Raw genomic sequence first — 22,435 nt, forward strand, 5'->3', positions numbered from 1 at the left:
TGGCCCCGGGGCCGCCGCCTGGAGCAGAGGTTGGTGACACAGACGGCGCCAGAGTTTCTTATCCGAGGAACTCGAGGCCCTGGTCGGTTTCGAAGAGATGGGACTCTGGGTTTACGCACCGGAACGTTAGACTTACACGGGGCTCCGCCGCTGGTTGCGGGCCCTGTGCTGGGCGGGAACAGGCTCCTGGGGATTGGGCACGGGGTGGCGACGACTGCCCCCCGCCCCCAGTTCCGCCGAAAGAGAGGCGGTCAGGTCGCGGGGCCCCCGTCGCAGCAGAACACCCTGCGCGCACGTGGCCTTCCTCCCGGAGGGTAAAACCTCGGGCTCACCGGTGACCACCCGCCTCCACTCCTTCTCTGCAGGTCCGGGTCCTGCCCACCTGGCCCCGCAGGTGGAGAACTGCCAGGGCCCCTCGGTGTCCGGGAGCAGGGAGGGAGGAAAGGGTCATGGAGCACCTGCCCGGTCCAGGTGTGCTGGGTAGAGGAGGAAGGGGCCCCGCAGCTCATCTGAGGGAATGGCCGAGGGGCTGGCTCCAAGCCGCTAGGCCAGTCGGCGTCGCTGATGTTCGCGTCCTGGGGGCTTGGAGTTGGGGGGCGAAGAGAGGATGGCAAAAATGGAGCCTGGGACTAGGAGCTGGAGGAGAGAGTGGCTCCTGAAAGGTGGTAGGGAGACTGCGAGGTTGGGAGAAAGGGCAGGATGTTAATGGAGGACAGGAGATGGAGAGAAAAACTTCTCGCCCTGGCCGGTGGTTCAGTGGTTAGAGCGTCCGCCCGCTGACCCAAGGGTCGGGGTTTGATTCCCTGTCAAGGCATTGCAGGTTCGGTCCCCGCCCCCGTTGGGGCGCGAGTGGTAGGCGACGATGTTTATCGCGTGTTCTCTCTCTCTCTCCCTCTCCCTCTCCATCCCCAACCCCCTTCCACTCTGTCTAAAAATTAATGGAAGAAATACCCTCGGGTGAGGATTAAAACAAAAGCTCTTCTCAATAGCCAGCCTTGGCCCTCGAGGCCACGCCCCTAACCCCACCAGCCAGTGCACACCAGCGCCTGGAAGCCAGCCAACCCGACTTTGGTCGCCACCGCCCAGCGCCCTGCGGGTGCCCACTGATACCTCTGCCAGTTTCTCTCCTAGAGAGCCCCTCCCAGTGAGCGACTTGGGACCCCAGGACCTGTACCTCCTTCCCCAGCTGAGTGATCAGGACCCTAGGATTCATGCATGCACCGCGCTTCTCCGCCCACAAGGGTTTTTTTTTTTTTAAAGGAATGAATGTCCCCTTTTACCTTTTTAAATATATTTTTATTGATTTCAGAGAGGAAGGGAGGAGAGAGAAACATCAATGATGAGAGAGATGCTGCTTGCACACTCCCTACTGGGGATTGAGCCCGCAACCCGGACATGTGCCCCTGACAGGAATCGAACCCAGGACTCTTCAGTCCACAGGCCAACGCTCTACCCGCTGAGCTAACCGGCTAGGGCCCACAAGGGTTTGAAGCCTCTGAGGGAACCATTGGGAACAAGTCTGTAGAGACCACCAACCCCAACCTAGGAAAATGCCTCTGGCCAGACACTTCCCTGACTGCCAGAAAGCCAGCTATAGCAGCAGGGGGCAGTAGCAGCCATCACCTGGTGCATTTAGGGTTGCTGGCTCAGACCCAACCAGAGTGTATAGGGCTAGATGTAGATACAACAGTGATTTAGTAACAGCTCCCACCGTGCTTATAGGAGTGGCCAGCCTCTGGCTACTCACCACCTGGTCCTAAAGCTGGCCACCTCACACCACGGGTAGTCAGAGAGGTCCCCAAGGTGGAAGAACCTTGCAAAGCCCCACACACAAAGGCTCCAAGTCTCCAGCCATGGGCTGTCCCAGGAAATGGGGTGGCTATCATGTAGGGTGAAAGTGTCCCCACCCTTTTGAAGCAGGATCTTGAAAACGTGGAGAGCCACCCCCAGCCACCCCATATGGGGCTTCTAGGTCTCTCAAGTCAGGAGCAGTGGGTGTATGTGCACACTTCATTGGTCGTGGCCACTGTGATAACATACGGGAAGTGCTTTTTTTTTTTTTTTAATCTTTATTGATTTCAGAGAGGGAGAGGGAAAGAGAGAGAGAAACATCAATGATGAGAGAATCATTGATCAGCTACCTCCTGCACATCCCCACTGGGGATCAAGCCTGCAACGCAGGCATGTGCCCTTGACCGCAATCGAACCCGAGACCCTTCAGTCCACAGGCTGCCGCTCTATTCTCTGAGCCAAACCAGTTAGGGCAGAAGTGCTCTTTAAACTGCCCTAAGTAAGGCATCAACACTTGCCATTACTTGTGACTGGAAGACTACCTCGCAACACCCTCAGAATCAAGGATCTCCAGTGTGATGGTGTGAAAGCCTGAATCCTGCTATCAGACATGAGTGCTAGTACTGTACTAGCATCTCTGGTCAGTGGGTGATGGTGTAGTCACAACTGTTCTGAGGCAGTTTCCCCACCATCTATAAAGATCATCGGAAGGAAAACTGCTCAGTAAATCACAAGGCATCCTACAACTGCGAAGGCCATTCAGCCTTCAGATAGTTTTGTATCTTCCTCTCTTTTGCACAAAGTACTAATTTTATAGGCTGAGGCATATATTTAATATAAAATACTGGAAAATGAAGCTATAGTAGTTAGGTACTCGGTACAATTCTCTGTGTGTATACTGCTAGATGTAGATACAACAGTGATTTTGTAAAAGCTCTGGTGCCTATGCCCTATTTAACTCTGTAGATATTCCACTATGAGGTCATAGGATGGCCTTTGTAAGGTCTCTGTAAGCCAATGGTTCTTAAGGGGGATGGAGCCTGGACAGCAGCATCAGCCATCACCTGGGAACTTGTTAGAAATGCAAATTCTTGGGTTTCACCCTAGACCTACTGAATCAGAAACACTGTGAATCAGAAACACTGGTGTAGGGCCCAACAATCTGTTTTAACACATTCTACAGGTGATTTGTCACATGGTAAGCTTAGGAATTACTGCTGTTTGCAGATAAAGTGGTTGCTTAGTAAAACATATTGTATAATCTGTGTTCAGCAACTCCATTTATGGGGAGTGGGTTCTACCTACTGACAGGCACGCCATACTCATACTGATGACCTATAAATACAATCACACGTTATTCCACATAACAAATGACAGCTTGTGTTAGAAACTCTCTCAAAAGAAAGAGAGTTTGTTTTGACCCACTCCTTCTCAGCTTTGCCTACCACCAATAAAGTCCATAATGGAACAGTGTAAAGACTGAATGGTGTGACCCCACCAAATTCCTATGTTGAAATCTAAACTTAAATATGAGGGTGTCTGGAGGTGGGGCCATTGGAAAGTGATTAGGATTCCACCCTTGTTGGGTAGAATGGGATTAGTGCCCTTATAAGAGACCTCCTTTGTCCCTTCTGCCAAGTGAGAGCTGTCCATGGGCAGGATGCAGGCCCTCGCCAGACACCAAATCTGCCAGCACTTTGATGTTGGACTTTCCAGCCTCCAGAACTGGGAGAAATAAATTTCTGTTTATAAGCCACCCAGTCTATGGTATCATTATAACAGGCCAAACAGAAAACTACTGCAATAGTCTGACTTTTGGCCTCTTCATATCTCAGGATATGGAAATAGGGGACCATAGACAAGATGCTGACCTACCTCATTAAGGATACCTGTACTCCAAGGACACTGCTGAGAGTCCTTCCAGAAGTGCCCACAATCCCAAGAACATTGCCCTGGCCTGGCTGCACTCCAGAACTAGGACCTGCATTTTTGTTGTCTCCACATGTGGACTTAGCTGTCACCTTCTACTCATGTTTCCTCCTGTCTCTCACACTTCTCCCCTAGGATAACCCAACCCTTGATACCAATTCTGAACTAACATATCTGAAATCAGTCCAAATCAGAATCCCAGGAGAAAAAATTTTGTTTATTTCAGTGCATAGTTATAACGTTCATATACTCTAGGCTGGGTCAGTGGGAGGAGAGGGAGAGTTTTATTTGTCTTGTCCCCAAGAAGGGGTGAGTAGCTAATCACCCTTCACTCCCAGCACTGATCCTTAGAAGCCCCAGATCCTGAGCTCCAGATATCAGGATACAATGGTAGGGCTCACCCTGCTCCAAAAAACTCCAACAGCCTAATCCCAGGAAGGAAAGCCTTCTGCTCCTTTGTCTCCTGCTCTTCCTTAGGACACAAAGCCCTCTTGTCTGGCCAGGCATCTGTTGGTGAACTCCAGGAGAATGTATGCATCTCTTCATCGGTAGCAGCTATGCTAGGTCTCTGATACCCCATTTTGGGTCATCCCTAAGGTCAGTCTCTGGAGGTACTGCTGACGTAGAGTGGGCAACTGGGCATATAGCTCAAAGCCCTCTGGGAGGCTAGAATTAGGAAGCTTATAGTGGAGGAGGTGCTTCCGGAGACCCTGCCAAGAGGGAAGAAACGTTATGAAGTGGGTAGTGAGATCCTGTTGACATCTCTGTCCCCAAAGACCCTTTATTCTCCCTCCCTCCCTCCAGGATATGCCCACCCTACCTCATCTGCCAGCAGCCAAGTTTTCTGCAGCATGCTCCTGCGGGCAGCCTTCACCTCATCCTAGAGGTAGAACAGGGAGAAGTGGCACTGGGCCAAGGACTGGTCCCCACTGCTGGCCCTGCCTGGCCCTCACCTCCTCTCTAGCTGGCCCAAAGGCAATGCAATTGCAGGCTCCCTTCCTCCCTCTGGAGATGGGGATGTAACTTACTGAGCTCTTTGGGTCCTGGGAGAAGATGAAGCTGTTGACATGAGCCACAGTCACGGCATAGAGCACTGGGCACCAGTGTGGACGGAGTGCACCAGTAACCAGGGCCCGGAAATAGAGCTGAAGGAGGGCCAGGTTGTCTTCAGGAGGCCCCGTGTAGCATTCCAGGGACACAGGCAACTGTGACAGGGGAGATGAAATATGCTAAGGGTGAGGGTGGAAATATGTTATCACCGGACAACAGGGTGGATGGTTGATGGTCACCTGAGTCAAATCATGAGAGCAGAGGTTAGGTCCTAGACCTAGACAGACATACTTCCCTCTATATCATGAGGATAAGGTTAAAGACTAAAAGGCTGGAAAGCCAGGAAAACTGGGAAACAGAAGCAGTTGTGTATTGCTACTACCTGTTTAATTTACTTAAAATTAAAACTTTCAGCCCGGCCAGCGTGGCTTAGTGGTTGAGCATTGACCTATGAACCAGGAGGTCAGGGTACATGCCGGGATTGTGGGCTCGGTCCCCAGTGTGGGGCATGTGGGAGGCAGCTGATCGGTGGTTCTCTCTCATCACTGATGTTTCTATCTCTTTCCCTCTCCCTTCCTCTCTGAGATCAACAAAAGTATATTTAAAAAAAAACAGACAACTTTCAGCCTGCTGGTGTGGCTCAGTGGTTGAGTGTCAACCTAAGAATCAAGTCCCATTTCAATTCCCAGTCATGGCACATGCCCAGGTTGTGGGCTCAATCGCCAGTAGGGGGTATGCAAGAGACAGCCAATCAATGATTCTCTCATCATTGATGTTTCTATCTCTCCCTTTCTCTCTGAAATAAATAAAAATATATTTTAAAACAAAAACAAACCAAAAAATTTTCAAAATGTCATGTTCAACCACTCAATTATATTACCAAACCTTTCAGTCCTGGCTGGTGTGACTCAGTTGGAGCGACATCTTGTATACTGGTTCGATTTGGGAGGCAACCAATCACTGTTTTTCTCTCTCCCTTTCTCACTCTCAAATCAATAAAAACATATCCATTGGTGAGGATTGAAAAAAAATCTCATTAAAACTTTAAAAAATTCATTATTTTTATTGATTTTTAGAGAGGAAGGGAGAGGAGGAGAAAAATCAATGTGAGAGCATAGCACTGATCAGCTGCCTCTTGCACACCCCCTACTGGGGATCCAGTCTGCCACCTGGGCATGTGTCCTGACCAGGAATCAAAAAGGCAACCATTCTGTGCACAGGACCATGCCCAACCAACTGAGTCACACTGGCCAGGGCTCTCATTAAACCTTCCAAGAATTCATGCTCTTTGGACTAGTAATTCTCTTTCTAAAAAATTATTCCTGCCCTGGCTGGTGTGGATGGGTTGGAGTGACGTCCCATACACTAAAAGGTGGTGGGTTTGATTTCCAGTCAGAGCACATATCCAGGTTGCAGATGTGATTCCCAGTTGAGGTGCGTGTGGGAGGCAACCAACAGATGTTTCTCTCTCTCTCCCTTCCTCTCTTAAAAAAATAAAATAAAATGATTCTTAATTCTGTGCAGAAATTATGAGAGATAAAGCTGTCATAGTGTTTATCATAAAGTTACTTAAAATAGCAAAAATCAGAAACAACTTTAATGGGTTCCGATAAAATAAAGTGGGGTACACAATGAATTATTATATAACAAATGTTGATTTCTTAGAATATTTAATGATGTGGAAATGCTTATTATGTAATCATAAAAAAACATGCAGTGATCCCAATTTTATAAAAACATATATATGCATATAAAGAAGACTAGAAAAAGATAAATAAAAATCAAAAGTTACCACTGAACAGTGGGATTATGAACATTAAGAACATTTAGGTGCCCAGCTGGTGTGGCTCAGTGGTTGAGCGTCGAACTATGAACCAGGAGATCACGGTTCGATTCCCAGTCAGGGCACCTGCCCAGGTTGTGGGCTCAATCCCCAGTGTGAGGTGTGCAGGAGGCAGCCAATCAATGATTCTCTCATCACTGACATTTCTATTGCTCTCTCCCTCTCCTTTCCTCTCTGAAATCAATAAAAATATATATTAAAGAATTATTTTTTTAAAAAGGTAATGTTCTTTTTAATTAAAAAACTAGTTTTTATGTAAAATATACATTCATATTTTATATACATATGTGAAATATATTTATATACTAAAATATTTATATTTTAAGTTTATCAGAATGTTATAATGAAAATTTAAAAACCAAATTAAAAAAAAAAGTAGCTCTTTACAGTTTATAAATTTAACTCCTTACGCTGATATATTTGAGGCCCTTTTAAGACTTTATTAGCTTTGTTTCCAACAAGTTTCCAAACTTAAATCTGTTCTAGACTCCTTCCTCCTCCCAGGCCCTGTCATATTACTCTCTGCCTCTGAGCTTTTGCTCATGCTGTTCCACTAGGTATATTCCTGGTCAATGCTAGGTCAATTGCCAATTCTTTCACAAAACCTTCTCCTTATGGGAAGCCAACTTTCCATTCTCTGAATCCCGACTTAGCACCTAAAATCTGAATAATTTAGAACTACCTTGGGATTTAGGCCATCTCTTATCTAGATCATAGCACCTCATGAGTAAGAAGCTGTGTCTTGAACAAACATCTACTATACGCCAGATACCATATTAAACGCTTTTCATGGATTCTCTTAATCTCCTCAAAGCCCCCAAGAGGTAAGGAAAGGAACCGGAGGCTCACCAAAGCTCCCCACTGTCACAATTGCTCCCAAAGCCCAGTGTAGATGCCCATGATAGGCTTTGCTGGGCTGAGAAAGTACCTGGGTCAGAGGCAGGCCCAGAGCTCGCAAGGCTCCCACGTGCTCCCCAAAGAGGGCAAGGCGAAAGGTGACGCTGAACCGACGCTGCAGGGGAAGGAGCACCAGAGCCCCGAAGAGGTGGTCCCCAAAAGACACAGCCTCAAAATGCTCCAGGAAGTTGGCATAGAGGTCAGGGAACGATGTCAGGCCAGGAAGTGGGCAATCCAGGTTGAGGTTTGGCAGGACCTCAGGCTGGCAGAGCCGGGCCAGAAGGGCTGCCACCAGACGTTGTATTGGGGTCTCCCGGAACAGCTCACTGTCTACCAGGAACACACACATGAGCCGTGCCAGGCGGGCACCAGGAGGCACAGCCCAGAGGGCCTGGGGGCGCCAGCTCTCCAGGACTAGCACCCACTGCAGGGCCCGCATGGCTGTGCCCACAGTGTCAGCGGGAGGGAGCCCCGAGGGGGTGTCGGAGGCCCGGTGGTAGAGGTGGATCAAGGGCAGGAAAGGCCAGTCAGTAGGCAGCAGAGGCTCCTTAGGCAAGGGGAGCAGCAGAGCTGGGACTCGCTGTAGCTCCCCTCGGTACAAGGCCTGAGAAGCTAGCAGGCTGGCTCGGGTCAGGGAGCAGTGGGTCAGGTAGCAGCTGCGAATGCTGGGGAGGTCCTGGCAGGCCTGAGCCAGCAGAGCCCCTCGCCCACAGCCAGGGTCCCTGCTGCTCCCTAAGGATAGCTGGTCCGAGAAGTCGGCTGCCTCTGGACCCCCTGATGCTCTTTCCCTGTAACAGAACCCAAAAGTTAAAAATAAGGGCTGGAACCACAGCACCCTGAAGGCCATGCCAGCTTTCCAGGGCTTCCCAGAGGTTCCTAGGTCTTCCCAGTTCCCCTGATACCCTTTCACGTGTGTGTGGCAGTTTGGAGGATGGACACTAGGGCCGGCTGCCTAGGTGCAAGTTTACAGAACTTCTCTGTACCTCCGTTTCCTCATAGTAAATCGGTGATAATAGTAATGCTAATCTACTTATTGGGGGATCACTTTGTAAGGTGTGTAAATTTCTAATCACTATGTTGCACACATGAATCGAATATAATATTGTATGTCAACTGTAATTGAAAAATAATTTTAAAAAACAGTAATACCTAGCTCGTGGTATGGGTAAAATGCTTAAAATATAGTCAAATACTTAAAGGAATACCAGACACAAAGTAAGCACTCGTAACTGTTGGCTATTACATGTGTATACTAGTTTATACACAGTCACACTGAAGTCTCATAATTCTCTAATGTGGTTATCCCCAACCTCTTTTTACTAATGAGAAAATGGAAGCTCAGACAGGTTAAGGGTAATTCATGGAAGAAAGAGAATTAAGCCCAGGTCTCCTGTTTCCAATTTAAGGCTGCTCTGTCAGTAACCACAGTACTCATCTCAAAGGGCTGATGCCACCAACTCTGGACTTACGGGAGGAACTCCAGCCGGAATACAAAGCTCAGCAGTAGCTCATGGGCAAGGTGCTCGCTTCCGGGCAGCAGCCGGCTCAGCAGAGCCAAGGCCACGCCATGATGGAGGGCAGCATTGGTGGCCGGCACTGGCTGGAATGTTGCCTATGGACAGATGGTGGGGGGCTCAAGGGTTGAGAAGGGGGCAAAGCAAATAGAAGTGAGGATGAGGACATAAGCAAAGAGGATATATGCTGAAGGGCGTGTCTGGAGGAAAGTAGAAACTGCATTGCCTGCCAGGAGCAGCACAGGTTCCTAGAAGAAGAATGCAGATAATGTGGGGCAGAGGGAGTAGATAGCAGGGGAGGGGTTTGGGGGGTACCTACTGCTCTCTGAGCCAGGGTGAGTGCCAGGTACTGCAGGTGGTACTCGTGTCGCAGGGCCCACACAGAGAAGGGTGTGAGGAGCGGGGCAGCCGCAGGAGCCACACATTGGAGGAAGTAGCTCTGGAGTCCGGGGGCAGCCAACACAGCAGCCAGCTGAGGAAAAGCAAGCTTGTTCAGATCTAGAAGGTGACTTTGATCTCTTCTGGGGGTCCCCAGGTGGTGCTTTCTCCCCAGCCAAACTCAGAAAAATGGGTGCTGGCAGAAGAGGCCTCCTTTTCCCAAGGGGCGCCCTCCCCACTTTCTTTCTGACTCCTGGCATCTTGGCCCCCTGCCTGGAATCTAACCAGGTGCCCAGGGCTCACCTGGCCACATAGCCCCTTGTGGATCCGGGTCAGGGTGTTGAAAAGAGTGAGGAGGGAAGTGAGGACCGGGAAGGGTGAGGCTGAGCCAGCCAGGCTGAAAGGGGGGCAACCTCCCGTGCAGCCCAGTGACACGAGGCTGGGCAGAGCTTCAGGGGCCGGAGCACAGGACTGTGGGTTGCAGAGAGGAGAGCAGCGCCTGAGGCAGAATGGAGAAATTGAGAGGGGCTGGCCAGTGCAGACCAGTGCCCACCTTCCTGCGTCCCCACTGAGGCCTGATAGGGAGCCAGGTTTCCCTCAGGCTGAGGGCTTCCACCTGAGATGGACCAGGGAGGTAGACCCCGGAATCCCACAAGGAGAACAAATGCCTCCCCCACAAATACACACACATTACATACCCAAGGGAAGCCCACAGGCTGCCCAATGTAGGCTGGCTCAGCAGGGGCAGTAGTAGCTCCTCCGACAGGCGCTCCATGTCCTGAAGCCAATCCCCTGGGCACAAGTCTGGCTGGAGGACCAAGGGGCTCACTGAGCTGACAGCCCAGGACACCCATTCTCCTAGACCCTGGGTACCCAGGCCAAGTCCATAATTCCAAGAGCACAAGAGTCAGTGTTTGGAGGTGTCTGCCTTCTGACTCTTGTGGAGGGAGAAGACCCTGGGGTTGCTCTGGCACCTGCTGAGAGGGGTCCTGAGAGAGCATAAAGGCTCCAGAAGGCTGAGCTGCTGCTAGCGGTTCTCTGGCCCCCACCAACATGGCTTTTGGAAGTCCACTGAGTATGGAGGTGGAAAGAGAATGAAAGGTAGGAAGGAAAAGGTAGAGTAGGAAGATGTGGGAATGGGGAGCAGGAGTGGAGAGGTGGAGAGGGAGAGAGAGAGAGAGAGAGAGAGAGAGAGAGGAGTGTTAAGACTGAGGCAGGCACCCAGGGCGTGGTGGGAGGCAGGCGGGCAACACTTACCTGCTGGCTCCAGGTCCGGTAGTAGGCATCTAGGAAGAGCAAGCAGGCAGTGGGCACTGGGCCCAGAGCACGCCACATCTCAGGTCTGGGCAGCAACTTCAAGGTCTGTCTTAGACATGGCTCCACAAGAGGCTTGAGCCCAGACACCTGTGTCCAAGTGATCAAGGAAGGAGTGGCCGACAGACTAGCCTCAGCCGAGTCACTACAGGAATGCCAAAAGGGCCACAGTGAGGATCTGGCTGCCTGAACACCCTCTAAGCTCTAGCCACCCTTTCCCTGGGGAGGAACTCTCCTGCCTGTCCCAGAGTTCCCGGCAGGAGGTCTCTTCTGGCAGCTGAGGGCTGTAACCTACCTGCTGGGTTGCAGGGCAGTGCTGCTGGCTGCCAAGGTCAGCTGGGTGAGGACGGTGAGCAATGAGGCTATCCGCTGCATGGACAGGGGCTGCGGGAGGTGAGTGCTGAGCTCCTTAGGCATGACCTGCAGGGCCCGAATCAGCACTGGGTATAGCTCCCTGGGGAGAACAATGACTGCCTCTCAGTGTAGAAGAGAGAGAGAGAGATGTAAGATACAAGGCAGGCCCGCCCAGAGCTCTGCGGTATAGTTAAGGAGGACCAGAAGGGAGAGGCCCAGGCTGGGTAATCCTGGGAGATTTCAAGAGGGAAGGAGCCCGGCTGGTGTGGGTCAGTGGTTGAGTGTCAATCTATGAACCGGGAGGTCACGGTTCGATTCCCAGTCAGGGCACATGCCCCGGTTGCAGGCTCAATCCCCTGGGTGGGGCGTGTAGGAGGCAGCCAATCAATAATTCTCTCTCATCATTGATGTTTCGCTCTCTCTCTCCCTCTCCCTTCCTCTCTGAAATCAATAAAAATATATTAAAAAAAAAAAAAAAAGAGGGAGCCCTAACCGGTTTGGCTCGGTGGATAGAGCGTCGGCCTGAGGACTAAAGGGTCCCAGGTTCAATTCCGGTCAAGGGCATGGACCTTGGTTTCGGGCACATCCCCAGTTGGCGGTGTGCAGGAGGCAGCTGATCGATGTTTCTCTCTCATCGATGTTTCTAACTCTCTATCCCTATCCCTTCCACTCTGTAAAAAAATCAATAAAATATATTTTAAAAAAAAAAAGAGGGAAGGGAAGTTGGGGGCTGAAGGGAAGGAGGCAGCCCTTCAAGGCTTTCCCCCAACAGGGGGAAATCTGATCTACACAACAGCACAGAATTTGCTCCCCTCTCCCCTGGTTGGTCATTACTCCCAGAATCCCTCTTCATTTTCAGCCTCCCTCCAAGCTTGAAACCTTGGGCAAGGTTGAGTCAGCAGGTTAGGCAAGAGTGCAGAACGGGAGAGGGCTCCCAGGGAGCCTACCTCTTGTCCTCCTCACCTGTAAAGGTCACAGCCCTGGCCATAGGAGGCTGCTACAGCCCACAGGCGGAAGGACTCCGTGATCAGCATCTCAGCTTCCTCTGGGGGCAAGGCCAGTTCCTGAGGAGCCTCAGCTATAAAGCGGCGCAGGCAGCTCCGGAGATCAAAACTACTCAGCTGAGGGTGGACAGAAAGTCTGGGGATCAGGGTCAGCTGGGAGTCTCAAGTAACCGCAGGTCCTCTCACTATGGAGATGGACTCAACGTAGCCCTGTTCCAGGCCCCTCTGGTTCCATAGCTCCGGGCCAGGGTGACACTGCCGCATCTGCCCCTCCCACCTTCCCCCTTCCTCTCCTTCTTTTTAGCAAGCACGTGCTGGGCACCTTCTCTAGGGCTGTGTGGTTATGGGTGTTGTGTGCGTATCTGTATGTGGCTCCTCTGGCCTGGGAGCCCTCCCTTCACATGAGAACAGAGTAGGCCTACAGGATACACTAGGCTCCAGCTGATTAGGTTCCTGACTGGTGATTTTTGTTGCCTTTCTAAGCAATTGGATCAAGACAAAGAAATATGGCATGAGCAGGCCTCCCAGAGTCCAGTGGCCATGCTTAGCCTTAGCCAGGCACTGTCCTGAGGACCCCCACCCCCACCCTGTCCTGCGTCCTGCTTACCAGCCGGGCAGCAATGTTTCTACCAGCTGAGGCTAAGACACGAAGTAATTTCATAGCAGCTGCACAGGGCACGTTGTGTAAACTGGGGGTAGGCCCCACCCCAACAGGGGACCAGCTGGTGGGCAGGAACTCTCGAACTATGGTCTCTATCAGCCGAGGACACTCCAGGACCTGTGGGGAACAGGAGGAAAGGGAGGTAGGGAGGCTGAGGGTCAAGACTAGGCCCAGCTGGACTCTTTTCCCATTCTATCTCCGTTTCTCACCCTTGTGGCTGACTCCAGGGAGTGCCGGGCCAGGCGGATGAGTACTGCCAGGATGTCAAGGACCACGGAAGGTCCTGGGCAGATCACCTCTAGCACATAGCGCAGCCGAGGCAGCAGATTGGTGGCCAGAAGCCCCTGGGGATGAGAGAGAGAAATCTATTGCCAAATGCAGCTGGGCCCCAGGCCTTGATGACCCCTCTTGCCTGACATGTGCATGCCCTCGAGGTCACGGGACAGATGCAGCTGTCCCAGCATCTTTACCTTGATGACATCATGTCGGGCCAGGTCAGATGGAGGCTGGTTTCTTTCCTCAGGGCTCTTCCTTTTCGCTTTTTCTCCTGAGGGCTCTTCATCTTCATCCTCATCGTCCTTGTCCTCCTGCGTGGGCATCAGCGGGAACACCATAGCTCCATGGTACCAGGAGAAGGTGCTGTCGAGGAGTTCCTGCCAGAGGAAAGAGAATGGGGTAGGAAGAAGAGGGGTTAAGCAGGAAATGGGCCCAGGAATAGAGAGTGGAACCATCCACAAATAAGAGAAGGGCATCCTGGCCGGTGTGACTCAGTGGATAGAGCATCGGCCCATGCACTGAAGGGTGGCGGGTTAGATTCCTGATCAAGGGCATTTACCAGGGTTGCAGGTTTGACCCTGGCCTGGTTGCGGCATGAGCAGGAGGCAACCAATCGATGTGTCTCTCTCACATTGATGTTTCTCTCTCTCTTTCTCTCTCTCTCATCACTCCCTTCCACTCTCTCTAGAACTCAATGAGAAAAATATCCTTGGGTGAGACTAACAAAACAAAACAAAGCAAAAAAAAAAATAAATAAATAAATAAGAAGAGCAAGGCTCCAGGCTTTGTGGCCTTTAAAAGAGATGGTGATGCTGCTATCCCACCCTCTGCTCTGCCTGGAGCACAAGGAGGGCACGCCCACAGGAACAGTAGGGACCCTGGTATCTCAAAGCCCCATTCTTATCCCTGTTGTACCTCATCTCCAGGAGCCACCAGCAGAGCTCGAAGAGCATGGACAGCAGCTGCGATGACCCCATCCACTCTATCGTCCAGGGAGAAGCGTAGCAGGAAAAGGAAACCAGCATCCAAAAGAAGGCGCAGGACACTGCCCACTAGCTGGTCCGCAAACTCACCAGCCTGGGCCTAGGAGAAGGAGGAGAAAAGCTTGAAGGGGGAAGTTATAGAGTCTTTGTCCTAAACTAGGGTGGGAAACCTTTTTCTGCCATGGGCCATTTGGGTATTTATAACATCACTCGCAGGCCACACAAAATTACCAACTGAAAATTACCCTTGCCCTAGCTGGTTTGGCTCTGTGGTTAGAGCATCGGCCTGCAGACTGAAGGGTTGCAGGTTCGATTCTGGTCAAGGGCATGTACCTTGTACCTCAGTTGAAGGCTTGACCTCTGCCTGTGTCAGGGCACGTGTGGGAGGCAACCAATCGATGTGTCTCTCTCACATCGATGTTTCTCTCTCTGTGACTCTCCCCCTCTCTTCCACTCTCTCTGAAAATCAATGGGAAAATATCCTCGGGTGAGGATTAACAACAACAAAATTAGCCTGCTATTTTTGGTCAAACATTTAATTAACTCACCCCTAACGCCTTGGCAGGGCCAGACATTCCCCATCCCTGTCCTAAACCCTTCACTTGCCCATCGTTCCCAGTCTGACCCAGACAGCTGGTGTATGGACTAGTGAGCCAGAGTGAAAAGGACAGGAAGTGGAAAGTCTTAAGGTTGAGAGGTGAGGTGTGGGGGTGGGAAGGACCAAGCCCGCAGTCCACTCACCCTGCTGATGATCTGGGCCAGCACATGCAGGGCTAGTGCTCTCTGCTGGGACACCTGGCTGCGTGTCAGGTGAAACAGCTCCTGCAGGGAGTACCCCGCTCTCTGGGGCAGGGACAAGAAGTCATAGAGTCAAGATACAGGGCAGCACCCCCCAACAAATACACAGCAACCCTTCTATGCCAAGCACTGAGTTAGACGTCACGGGGAAGACAAAGATACACAATATCTCTCTCAATGGATCCTCAAACTGGTAAAGGAGGTAAGATATGCGTACAAATAACCATGACATAAAGCAGATTAGAAGGAAGATAATTAGTATTTACTTTGCAACCAGAGAACAAGAGAGAAAGAAGAGAAAACTGGAAAGTGCTGTGTTCTTAGTGGGTGCGCAGAGCTCCCATGGCCTGGCCAGGAACACAGGGTAAAGGCATTCGTTCCCTGGAGCAGGCTCAGGAACTGAGCCCTGGAGGTCCTTAAGCATAGGGTGTATGTGGGGAGAGGGCAACAGAATGGTGCGGTGGGAGTGAGGGGGCAGGGACAGACTATGGAAGGACTGCCTTATGGGGCTAAGGAGCCAGGAAACTTTCTAAGGCCTGAGCTGGGCCAGAGGAATCAGTGTGGCAGCCTCAAGAGGGATAGAATGGAGTGGCATGGCAGAGAGAGTGGAAGACATGGTGACTGAGCAGACAAGAGGGAGCAAGGCTCTTATCTAAGAAGCATCAAGGGGAAGTGAGAGAACTGGCAAGTTCTGGCAACTGACTGGAAAGTGAGGGAACGAGGAGAAAGACTGAGCTGAGAACCTGAATGGATGCAATGGGCCATGACCTGCAATAGCAGGTCCAAGGCATCTGACCAGGGGTCCTTTTCCATGGTTGTCAAAAGCTGCCGTCCTCCCTGGGCCCCATGATCACCTCTGCCTCCTCTCCGTGGTGGTGCAGTCCCAGGTGGGTGGGTAGGTCCACATCCGGAGCCAGTAGTTCTCCTTGAAGACTGAATCGGGCCTGCATCCTCTAATGGGAAGAGAAAAGAGGTCCTTGGGCTGGGGCAGCAGCAACTTCCCCACACCCACTCCTCACCTTTAATCCCAGGCCTCTTAGGTCTTAGGTCCTGACTCTACTTCTGATTAGAAATGGGCTCCTCTGGCCTATGGTGCCAGGAAGGTGAGCAAGAAGAGGTGTTTCTCAAGCTCAAGGGAACAAAAGGGCCTGAGCTTGGGTTCTGGGTACAAGTGCCGCAGCTCCCCTCTCACCCCAATCCACCCCTTGTAGCCAGCTTGCGCTCCTCACCTCCTGCGTCTTCTGCCGCCGGAGTGGGGGCAGGTCCTGGGTCCAGTGGAGCTTGTCCAGCTCAACAGTGTCCATGTGCAGCCATTCCTTGTGGGGGGCCACGGGCAGTGCCAGAGCTGGGAGATGGGAGCAGAGTAGTATTCCCTAAGGGGCTCAGCTCACTGAGGCACTGGGGTCCCAGTCTTCATCCTGGGAACTGGGCAAATGTCCTGTCCCCAGTATGGCAGAACACACCTAGTCCCTGGGCTCTAGCCCCTAACTGACCCCAAGGATTCCTAGGGAGGGGAAAGGGAAGAGGAGGAGGTAAGAAGAGAAGACAGAGGGAGCAGAGAAGGAAGGGAGGACCACATAAATCAGGGAAAACATAGTTCTTCACTGCTGAGTACCAACCTGCCACAGGAGCAGAGAAGTGGGGACAAGGAGTAGGGGGAGCTATCCTGCTTCAGGGAGGCGAGATACAAAAACACACACCAGCAACCCCTTCCTTCCTCACCCCAACCCGCACCCAACCTGCTCATCTGGCCTGGAGCTCATCCAGGGGCAGGAGGTCCTGGCTCTCATAATCCAATTTCTTCTTTTGTTAATCACTAATAAAATAATCAAGTTCTTGGGAAATGAGTGCTCCCACTGGCCTCTCTGCTTCAGGTCTGGCATATTCATAAGACCTACATCACTCTTCTCCCATCACCCTGGCCCTGCCATCTTCCCCCCAACGCTGAGAGCGGAGGCAGAAAACTGGGATGGGTGAAACCACAGCTGGGGCAGCTATAGCAAAGGCAGGGAGAAGATGGTCTGCTGGGGGAGGGGGCCAGTCAGCCATCACACACTGCTGCCTTTTACCAGAAGGGGGAAAAGGAGAAGTAATAGGACAGGAAAACAGGAAGCATGTGCAGAAAGAATATACATGTCAATAAATGAAGACAGATTTCAAGGCAATAATGAGGATTCACGTTAGATGTTCAAGGACAGAGACGATTCTCTTTTCTCATCCGCCAGAAGGAATTCTTTCCTCTACTTTTATTCCCCAAAAGATGTACCCCCTCCTCCAAACCTGGGGTTCCTGGCTCCGGCTCATCTTCCTGCCTAGGCTCACTGGCAGAAGTTGGCATAATGGGCTCCTCTCCAGAGACCTCAACAGAGGGTCCTCTTGCCCTCTGCTCCTTGATGGCCTTTTCTTCTCCTTGCTCATGGGTACGGCTGCGAGATCTCAAGAAAGCAACCAAGCTGGGATCTAGAGGAGAGGGGGAGGGAAGAGAGGATGAAGGCAGATCTTCCCTAACCTCCTCTAGACCTGAAACCTGAATACTGCCTATAGGTGCCAAGACCAAGCCACTTCCCAGCCCTGGACTGAGGCCCCTGGGCTCTGGTGGGGCCTCAATGACCCATAACTATCACTGGAACCTGCCTGCCCACTTCTGCCTCCACCCTTCACAGTCCACTGGCCCATGTTTATGCCCATCCCGGTGCTTGGCTCCAGGTCATAGGCCCAAAGTGGCTGTGGAATAAATGAATGAATGTCGCCTAGGGTGAAAATGAAGGCATTTAGGGAAAAAATTACTCTCACTTGTAGCTAATTTATTTATGCACAAATATTCACTAAAAACCTAATATACGCTATGCTCTATATAGGTGCTAGATATAGTTTTATTGATTGATTGATTTCAGAGAAAGAGAGAGATAAAACATCAATGATGAACCCAGCCAGTGTGGCTCAGTGGTTGAGTGTCGACCCATGAACCAGGAGGTCATGGTTCGATTCCAGTCAGGGCACATGCCCAGGTTGTGGGATCAATCCCCAGTGGGGGTTTACGGGGGGGAGGGGTGGTGCAGGAAGCAAATCAATGATTCTCATCATTGATGTTTCTCTCTCTCTCTTTCTCTCTCTTCCTTCCTCTCTGAAATCAATAAGAATATATTTTAAAAAAAGAAACATCAATGATGAGAGAGAATCATCAATCAGCTGTCTCCTACACACCCCACATCAGGGATCGAGTCCACAACCTGGGCATATGCCCTGACTAGGAATTGAACTGTGACCTCCTGGTTCATGGGTCAATGCTCAACCACTGAGCAGCACTGGCCAGGCTAGATATATAGTTTGGAATAAGACTGAGTTAGTGCACAAAAACTAGGAGGGAGGAACAGTATACTAGAGCATCATATAGTAGAGTGTACTGCAGCCATATTAGAGAACAGCTATAATACAGTGCCTGTTACACTAGAGTAGTACAATACACACAGCAGTGTGGTTAAGATCAGGGCCTGTGAGACCACATGGACCTGGGTTTACATCTCATCCATGTTCCTTACCAGCTATGTGATCAGGGGGAGAGTTTCTTAAAAATTGTTTTGGCCCTAGCCAGTTTGACTCAGTGGATAGAGCACTGGCCTACGGACTGAAGGGTCCTGGGTTCAATTCCAGTCAAGGCCACATGCTTGGGTTGTGGGCTTGATCCCCAGTAGGGGGCGTGCAGGAGGCAGCTGATCAATGATTCTCACCATTGATGTTTCTTTTCTTTTCTTTTTTTAAAATATATTTTTTATTGATTTCAGAGAGGGAGAGATAGAAACATCAATGATGAATCACTGATCAGCTGCCTCCAGCACGCCCCCTACTGGGGATCGAGTCCACAACCCTAGCATGTGCCCTTGACCGGAATCGAACCCGGGACCCTTTAGTCCACAGGCCAACGCTCTGTCCACTGAGCCAAACCGGCTAGGGCTCATCTGTGATGTTTCTACCTCTCTCTCCCTCTCCCTTCCTCTCTGAAATCAATAAAAAAATTTTTTTTAAATATTGTTTTTACTGGTTTATAAAATTTTTTATTGATTAATTTGAGAGAGAGAAACATCCATTTGTTGTTCCACTCATTTATGCATTCAATGGTTGCTTCTTGTATGTGCTTTGACCAGGGATTAAAACCATGACCTTGTGCATAAGGACGTTACTTTAACCAACTGAACAACCCGGCCAGGGCAATTTCTTAAAATTTTGAACCTCACGTTTTTTTCTTTTTCCATAAGTAAATGGCCCTTGACCGGAATCGAACCTGGGACCCTTCAGTCCGCAGGCCGAAACTCTATCCACTGAGCCAAACCGGTTAGGGCAATGGTTGCTTCTTGTATGTGCTTTGACCAGGGATTAAAACCATGACCTTGTGCATAAGGACGTTACTTTAACCAACTGAACAACCCGGCCAGGGCAATTTCTTAAAATTTTGAACCTCACGTTTTTTTCTTTTTCCATAAGTAAATGAGATTGGTACCACCCACCTCACAGGAACAGTTTGAGGACAGAATGATGAAAAAACTCAGCATAATGCCTGGCAATCACAGTAAGCTTTCCTCAGTAAGTAGCAGTCCCTCCCTAGCCCAGTCTTGGCAAGAAAGCCAGGTACCCATACCAAGCTGAGCCAGCAACCTCTGCTGTTCCTGCAGGATCTCCTCAGGAGTCATAGCTTGCAGTCTTGCTATGTTCTCTTCATGGATGGTCTGGGCTTCCTGCTCAGGCTCCTGGTCCCTGAGCCCCTTTCCTGTGACCAGATGGGGTCCCTGGAAGTTCTGGGTGCCACATGGAAGCTGGTGATCTTGCTCCCTGGGTGTGAGTGACTCACAGGTCACAGCACCTGGAAGAAGTGTATGATCAGTTTCATTGCCTCGTACCAATTGGGCTGTTTGGCCCTCTTCTCCAATCCCATTAGGCCTGGAGAGAGATGGAGGCCCCAGAGCTTTCCTAGGCACAGAGCAGAGATCCCTACCTCCACCCCCTACTCATTCTTCCCCTTGGACTTATATAAGAGGATTTCCCTTAGAAACATCGTACTTTCTGACCATGCTCTTAGATGTTCAAGCTGCATGTCAAGGGCATGCCCCCAGCACTTCCACTAGTAATTTGCATTATGAAAGGAATCTTGGCTTCTACCTTTATTTTATAGTCTTTGCCATTTCTATCCTCTTCCTTGGCCTGCTCTCGCCCTGCACCTAAGTCCCAGATGTGGACAAAAGCCACCCATATTCAATACTCTAAATGAGAATATAGGACAGCTTCCTCTTTAAGTGGCTCAAATGCAATTCACATTTGAAGCAGGGAACATGTATATCCAAAGATCACTCTATTATCCTGCGTCACAAAAAAGCCAAGCTCATGCCTCTTCAACCCCAGCTCACCCTCTGGTCGGTCCTGGGTAGACACAACTCCTCTAACTGGTGGGATGCTGGCTTCAGATCCTCTCTTTGCAATTTCCTGGGCAAAGATGCTTCTCTTACCAGCTGTTGCTGGCTTCCTCTATGGGGCAAAAAGAAAACTCAGGTGACTGATATTCCTTACCCCATTTTCTTCTCAACCTCTTTATACTAGTCACTGGAACAAAGAGATAAAAGAAAATTGCTTAATTTCCAACGGTCACAACCATAGTCCTCAGAAAAAGCAGGGCACTATAAGAGTACAGGTCTTGAAGTCTGACAGACTTGGGTTGGATTTCCGACTCTTCTATCTATTAGATATATGGTGTTGAACAATTCGTTTATCTTTTGAAAAAATGGGGATAATGTTACTTACATTTCATCGTTATTATGAGGATTAAATAAAGTACTTAATATGGTGCCACTTTAACAACAGAATTGCTTATCATTATTAAGTTTCCCAATCTGCAGAAGATGCACTAGGAAGTTCACTTGACTGTACCATAAGTACCATCTAAGGTTACCCGTCTACCTGTCTGTCCTGTGAGCGATGGAATACAGGGGGGAATGCGACACCACTGGGCACAGGCAGATTCACAGCCATTGAACTTGTATCTCGTTCCTGTGCAACAGAGGACAAAGGAGTGATGATATGGAGACTTCCCCAGGCTGGAGCCTATGCTAGTAGCCCCAGTTCTGTATAACTAGAATCTCACTCTATGAAGTAATAAACCCACCTTGCTTTTTAGGGCACAGTGATCCTAAACCAGACCCCCACGTCACTGCAGGCGAATAAAGTCCCATCCTTTTAAATCACCCTTTACTCATAAGCCTCACCACCCCCACCCAATATCCTTTGTGCCCCAGGATGCCTTGTCCCACTCAGTCAGGGTGAGACGCACAATAATCTTAGTCAAGACAGCAGTGATGTGCTGATCATGCCTGTTCAGCCTCTCTTCAGGGTCCACATGGTCAGCCAGGGGATGGCCAGGGCTGGGCTTGGCTCTTTTCGGAGGAGCAGGAACCAAAGCTGGAGGCAAATCTGGGAGATCTGAGAAAAAAAACAAGCCAGATATGAGGATACTCATACCTTCCCAGGTAGAGTCTGAAGGCTAGGGGAAAGCCAAAGAAAGAAAGTCCGCTACTGGGAAGCCCTGGCTCAAGCTGTGTCACCTTGGGCAAGATCTTGAACCTCTTTGAGCTTCAGTTTCTTCCTCTGTAAAATGGGGTGGCAGCCACAGAGGCTATGCAGTGCATGGAATAATAATGGGTAGAATCCAGCCACATCAGGAAGGGGAAGGAGACCCTGATGCTGTACCCGCTCCTCCTCAGCCTCACACACACAGCCACTCACTGTCCAGCATCACCACATCCCGCTGATCCTGCAGCCGAGGCTGGTCCAGGTTAGCACTGGCACCTCTCCTACGTTCATTCTTCACCAATTGCACTGCTGGGGCTGCACCAGCTGCAAGAAACTGACTCTGGAATCGCAGCAGGTCCACCTCCGACTCCCCTGGCTTTGGTCTCGACAGCATCTTGACACTCCAGCTGCCTCCCCAGTGCAACTCTTTCCAGCACTGCTTCCGTGTGGGGGCTCCCTCTCATTCACCCCTAAAAGCAATAAAGATGGGCCCTCTTTAACGGAACCCCGGTTCTCTTCATTGTGCATCCAAGAAGACTTTTTCCTTGGATTCATGTCAACTCATTCCTCCTCATTCGTGCCTTATTGCCATTCCTTTCCCATTTATCCTTCGTTGACAACATCAGCCTACCAACAATATTTACTGGTAACTTAGGTCTTTTACAACCCGTGGGTGATAAAAGTCTCAGTTACAACCCGAGGGGAACTAAGGAAAATGCACCAGAAGCCAGGCAGACAAATGTCACACCAGGGAGTGGGGACTCCATCAAACTGGAGCGAACGAACATGCCTGGACTAAGAGTACTGCATTAGTAAAACACTTTGGGCTGTAAAAGTTATATATATATAAAATTTGTATTTTTAGATGTTAGCAAATAACGATCAGAAAATGAAATTAAGAAAACAATTCTACTTACAATAGCATCAAAAATAATAAAATAGTTAAGAATAAACATCACCAAAGACACTTGTACACTGCGGGGGCCCCACAGCGCCCCATAGGGCTGTGCGGTCGCGCGTGCTCTTGGACCACCCGCGTCAGCAAAGAGATCACCGAGTGTCGCCCGTGCTGCCGGGATGCAGGGCCGCAG

The 22,435-nt window shown here is 50.3% G+C and overlaps 1 protein-coding gene across 2 annotated transcripts; it reads right to left on the minus strand.

The window, feature by feature from the left end:
• Positions 1-3,916: 3,916 nt before the first annotated feature.
• Positions 3,917-22,427, minus strand: RPAP1 (RNA polymerase II associated protein 1). Of its 2 annotated transcripts, XM_005860268.2 has the most exons (25): positions 22,262-22,427; positions 21,558-21,814; positions 21,106-21,254; positions 20,736-20,825; positions 20,189-20,306; positions 19,426-19,647; positions 17,073-17,252; positions 16,022-16,137; positions 15,647-15,745; positions 14,736-14,837; positions 13,927-14,094; positions 13,206-13,388; positions 12,945-13,079; positions 12,682-12,852; positions 12,034-12,191; positions 11,012-11,170; positions 10,660-10,861; positions 10,101-10,210; positions 9,706-9,901; positions 9,344-9,496; positions 8,980-9,122; positions 7,542-8,298; positions 4,749-4,925; positions 4,541-4,600; positions 3,917-4,430 (listed from the first exon to the last, which is right to left on the minus strand). In XM_005860268.2, exons 2-25 carry the CDS (start codon positions 21,736-21,738, stop codon positions 4,281-4,283), a joined length of 4,179 nt encoding a protein of 1,392 aa, XP_005860330.1. In that variant the 5' UTR covers positions 21,739-21,814; positions 22,262-22,427; the 3' UTR covers positions 3,917-4,280. The 2 variants fall into 2 exon arrangements, with proteins under 2 accessions (XP_005860330.1, XP_014390292.1); XM_014534806.1 differs by lacking the exons at positions 21,558-21,814; positions 22,262-22,427 and having other exon boundaries at positions 21,146-21,227.
• Positions 22,428-22,435: the final 8 nt, after the last annotated feature.

Source organism: Myotis brandtii, unplaced genomic scaffold (genome assembly GCF_000412655.1).
Source record: "Myotis brandtii unplaced genomic scaffold, ASM41265v1 scaffold133, whole genome shotgun sequence".
Classification (NCBI taxonomy): domain Eukaryota; kingdom Metazoa; phylum Chordata; class Mammalia; order Chiroptera; family Vespertilionidae; genus Myotis; species Myotis brandtii.

Coding starts and splice junctions, on each gene's coding strand:
- RPAP1 (XM_005860268.2), bottom strand. CDS start 21,738: ATGCTGTCGAGACCAAAGCCAGGGGAGTCGGAGGTGGACCTGCTGCGA. Junction 12,192..12,681: donor GAAACATTGCTGCCCGGCTG/GTAAGCAGGACG, acceptor GTCCACCCTCAG/CTGAGTAGTTTTGATCTCCG. Junction 9,902..10,100: donor AGCCTGTGGGCTTCCCTTGG/GTATGTAATGTG, acceptor ATTCTGCCTCAG/GCGCTGCTCTCCTCTCTGCA.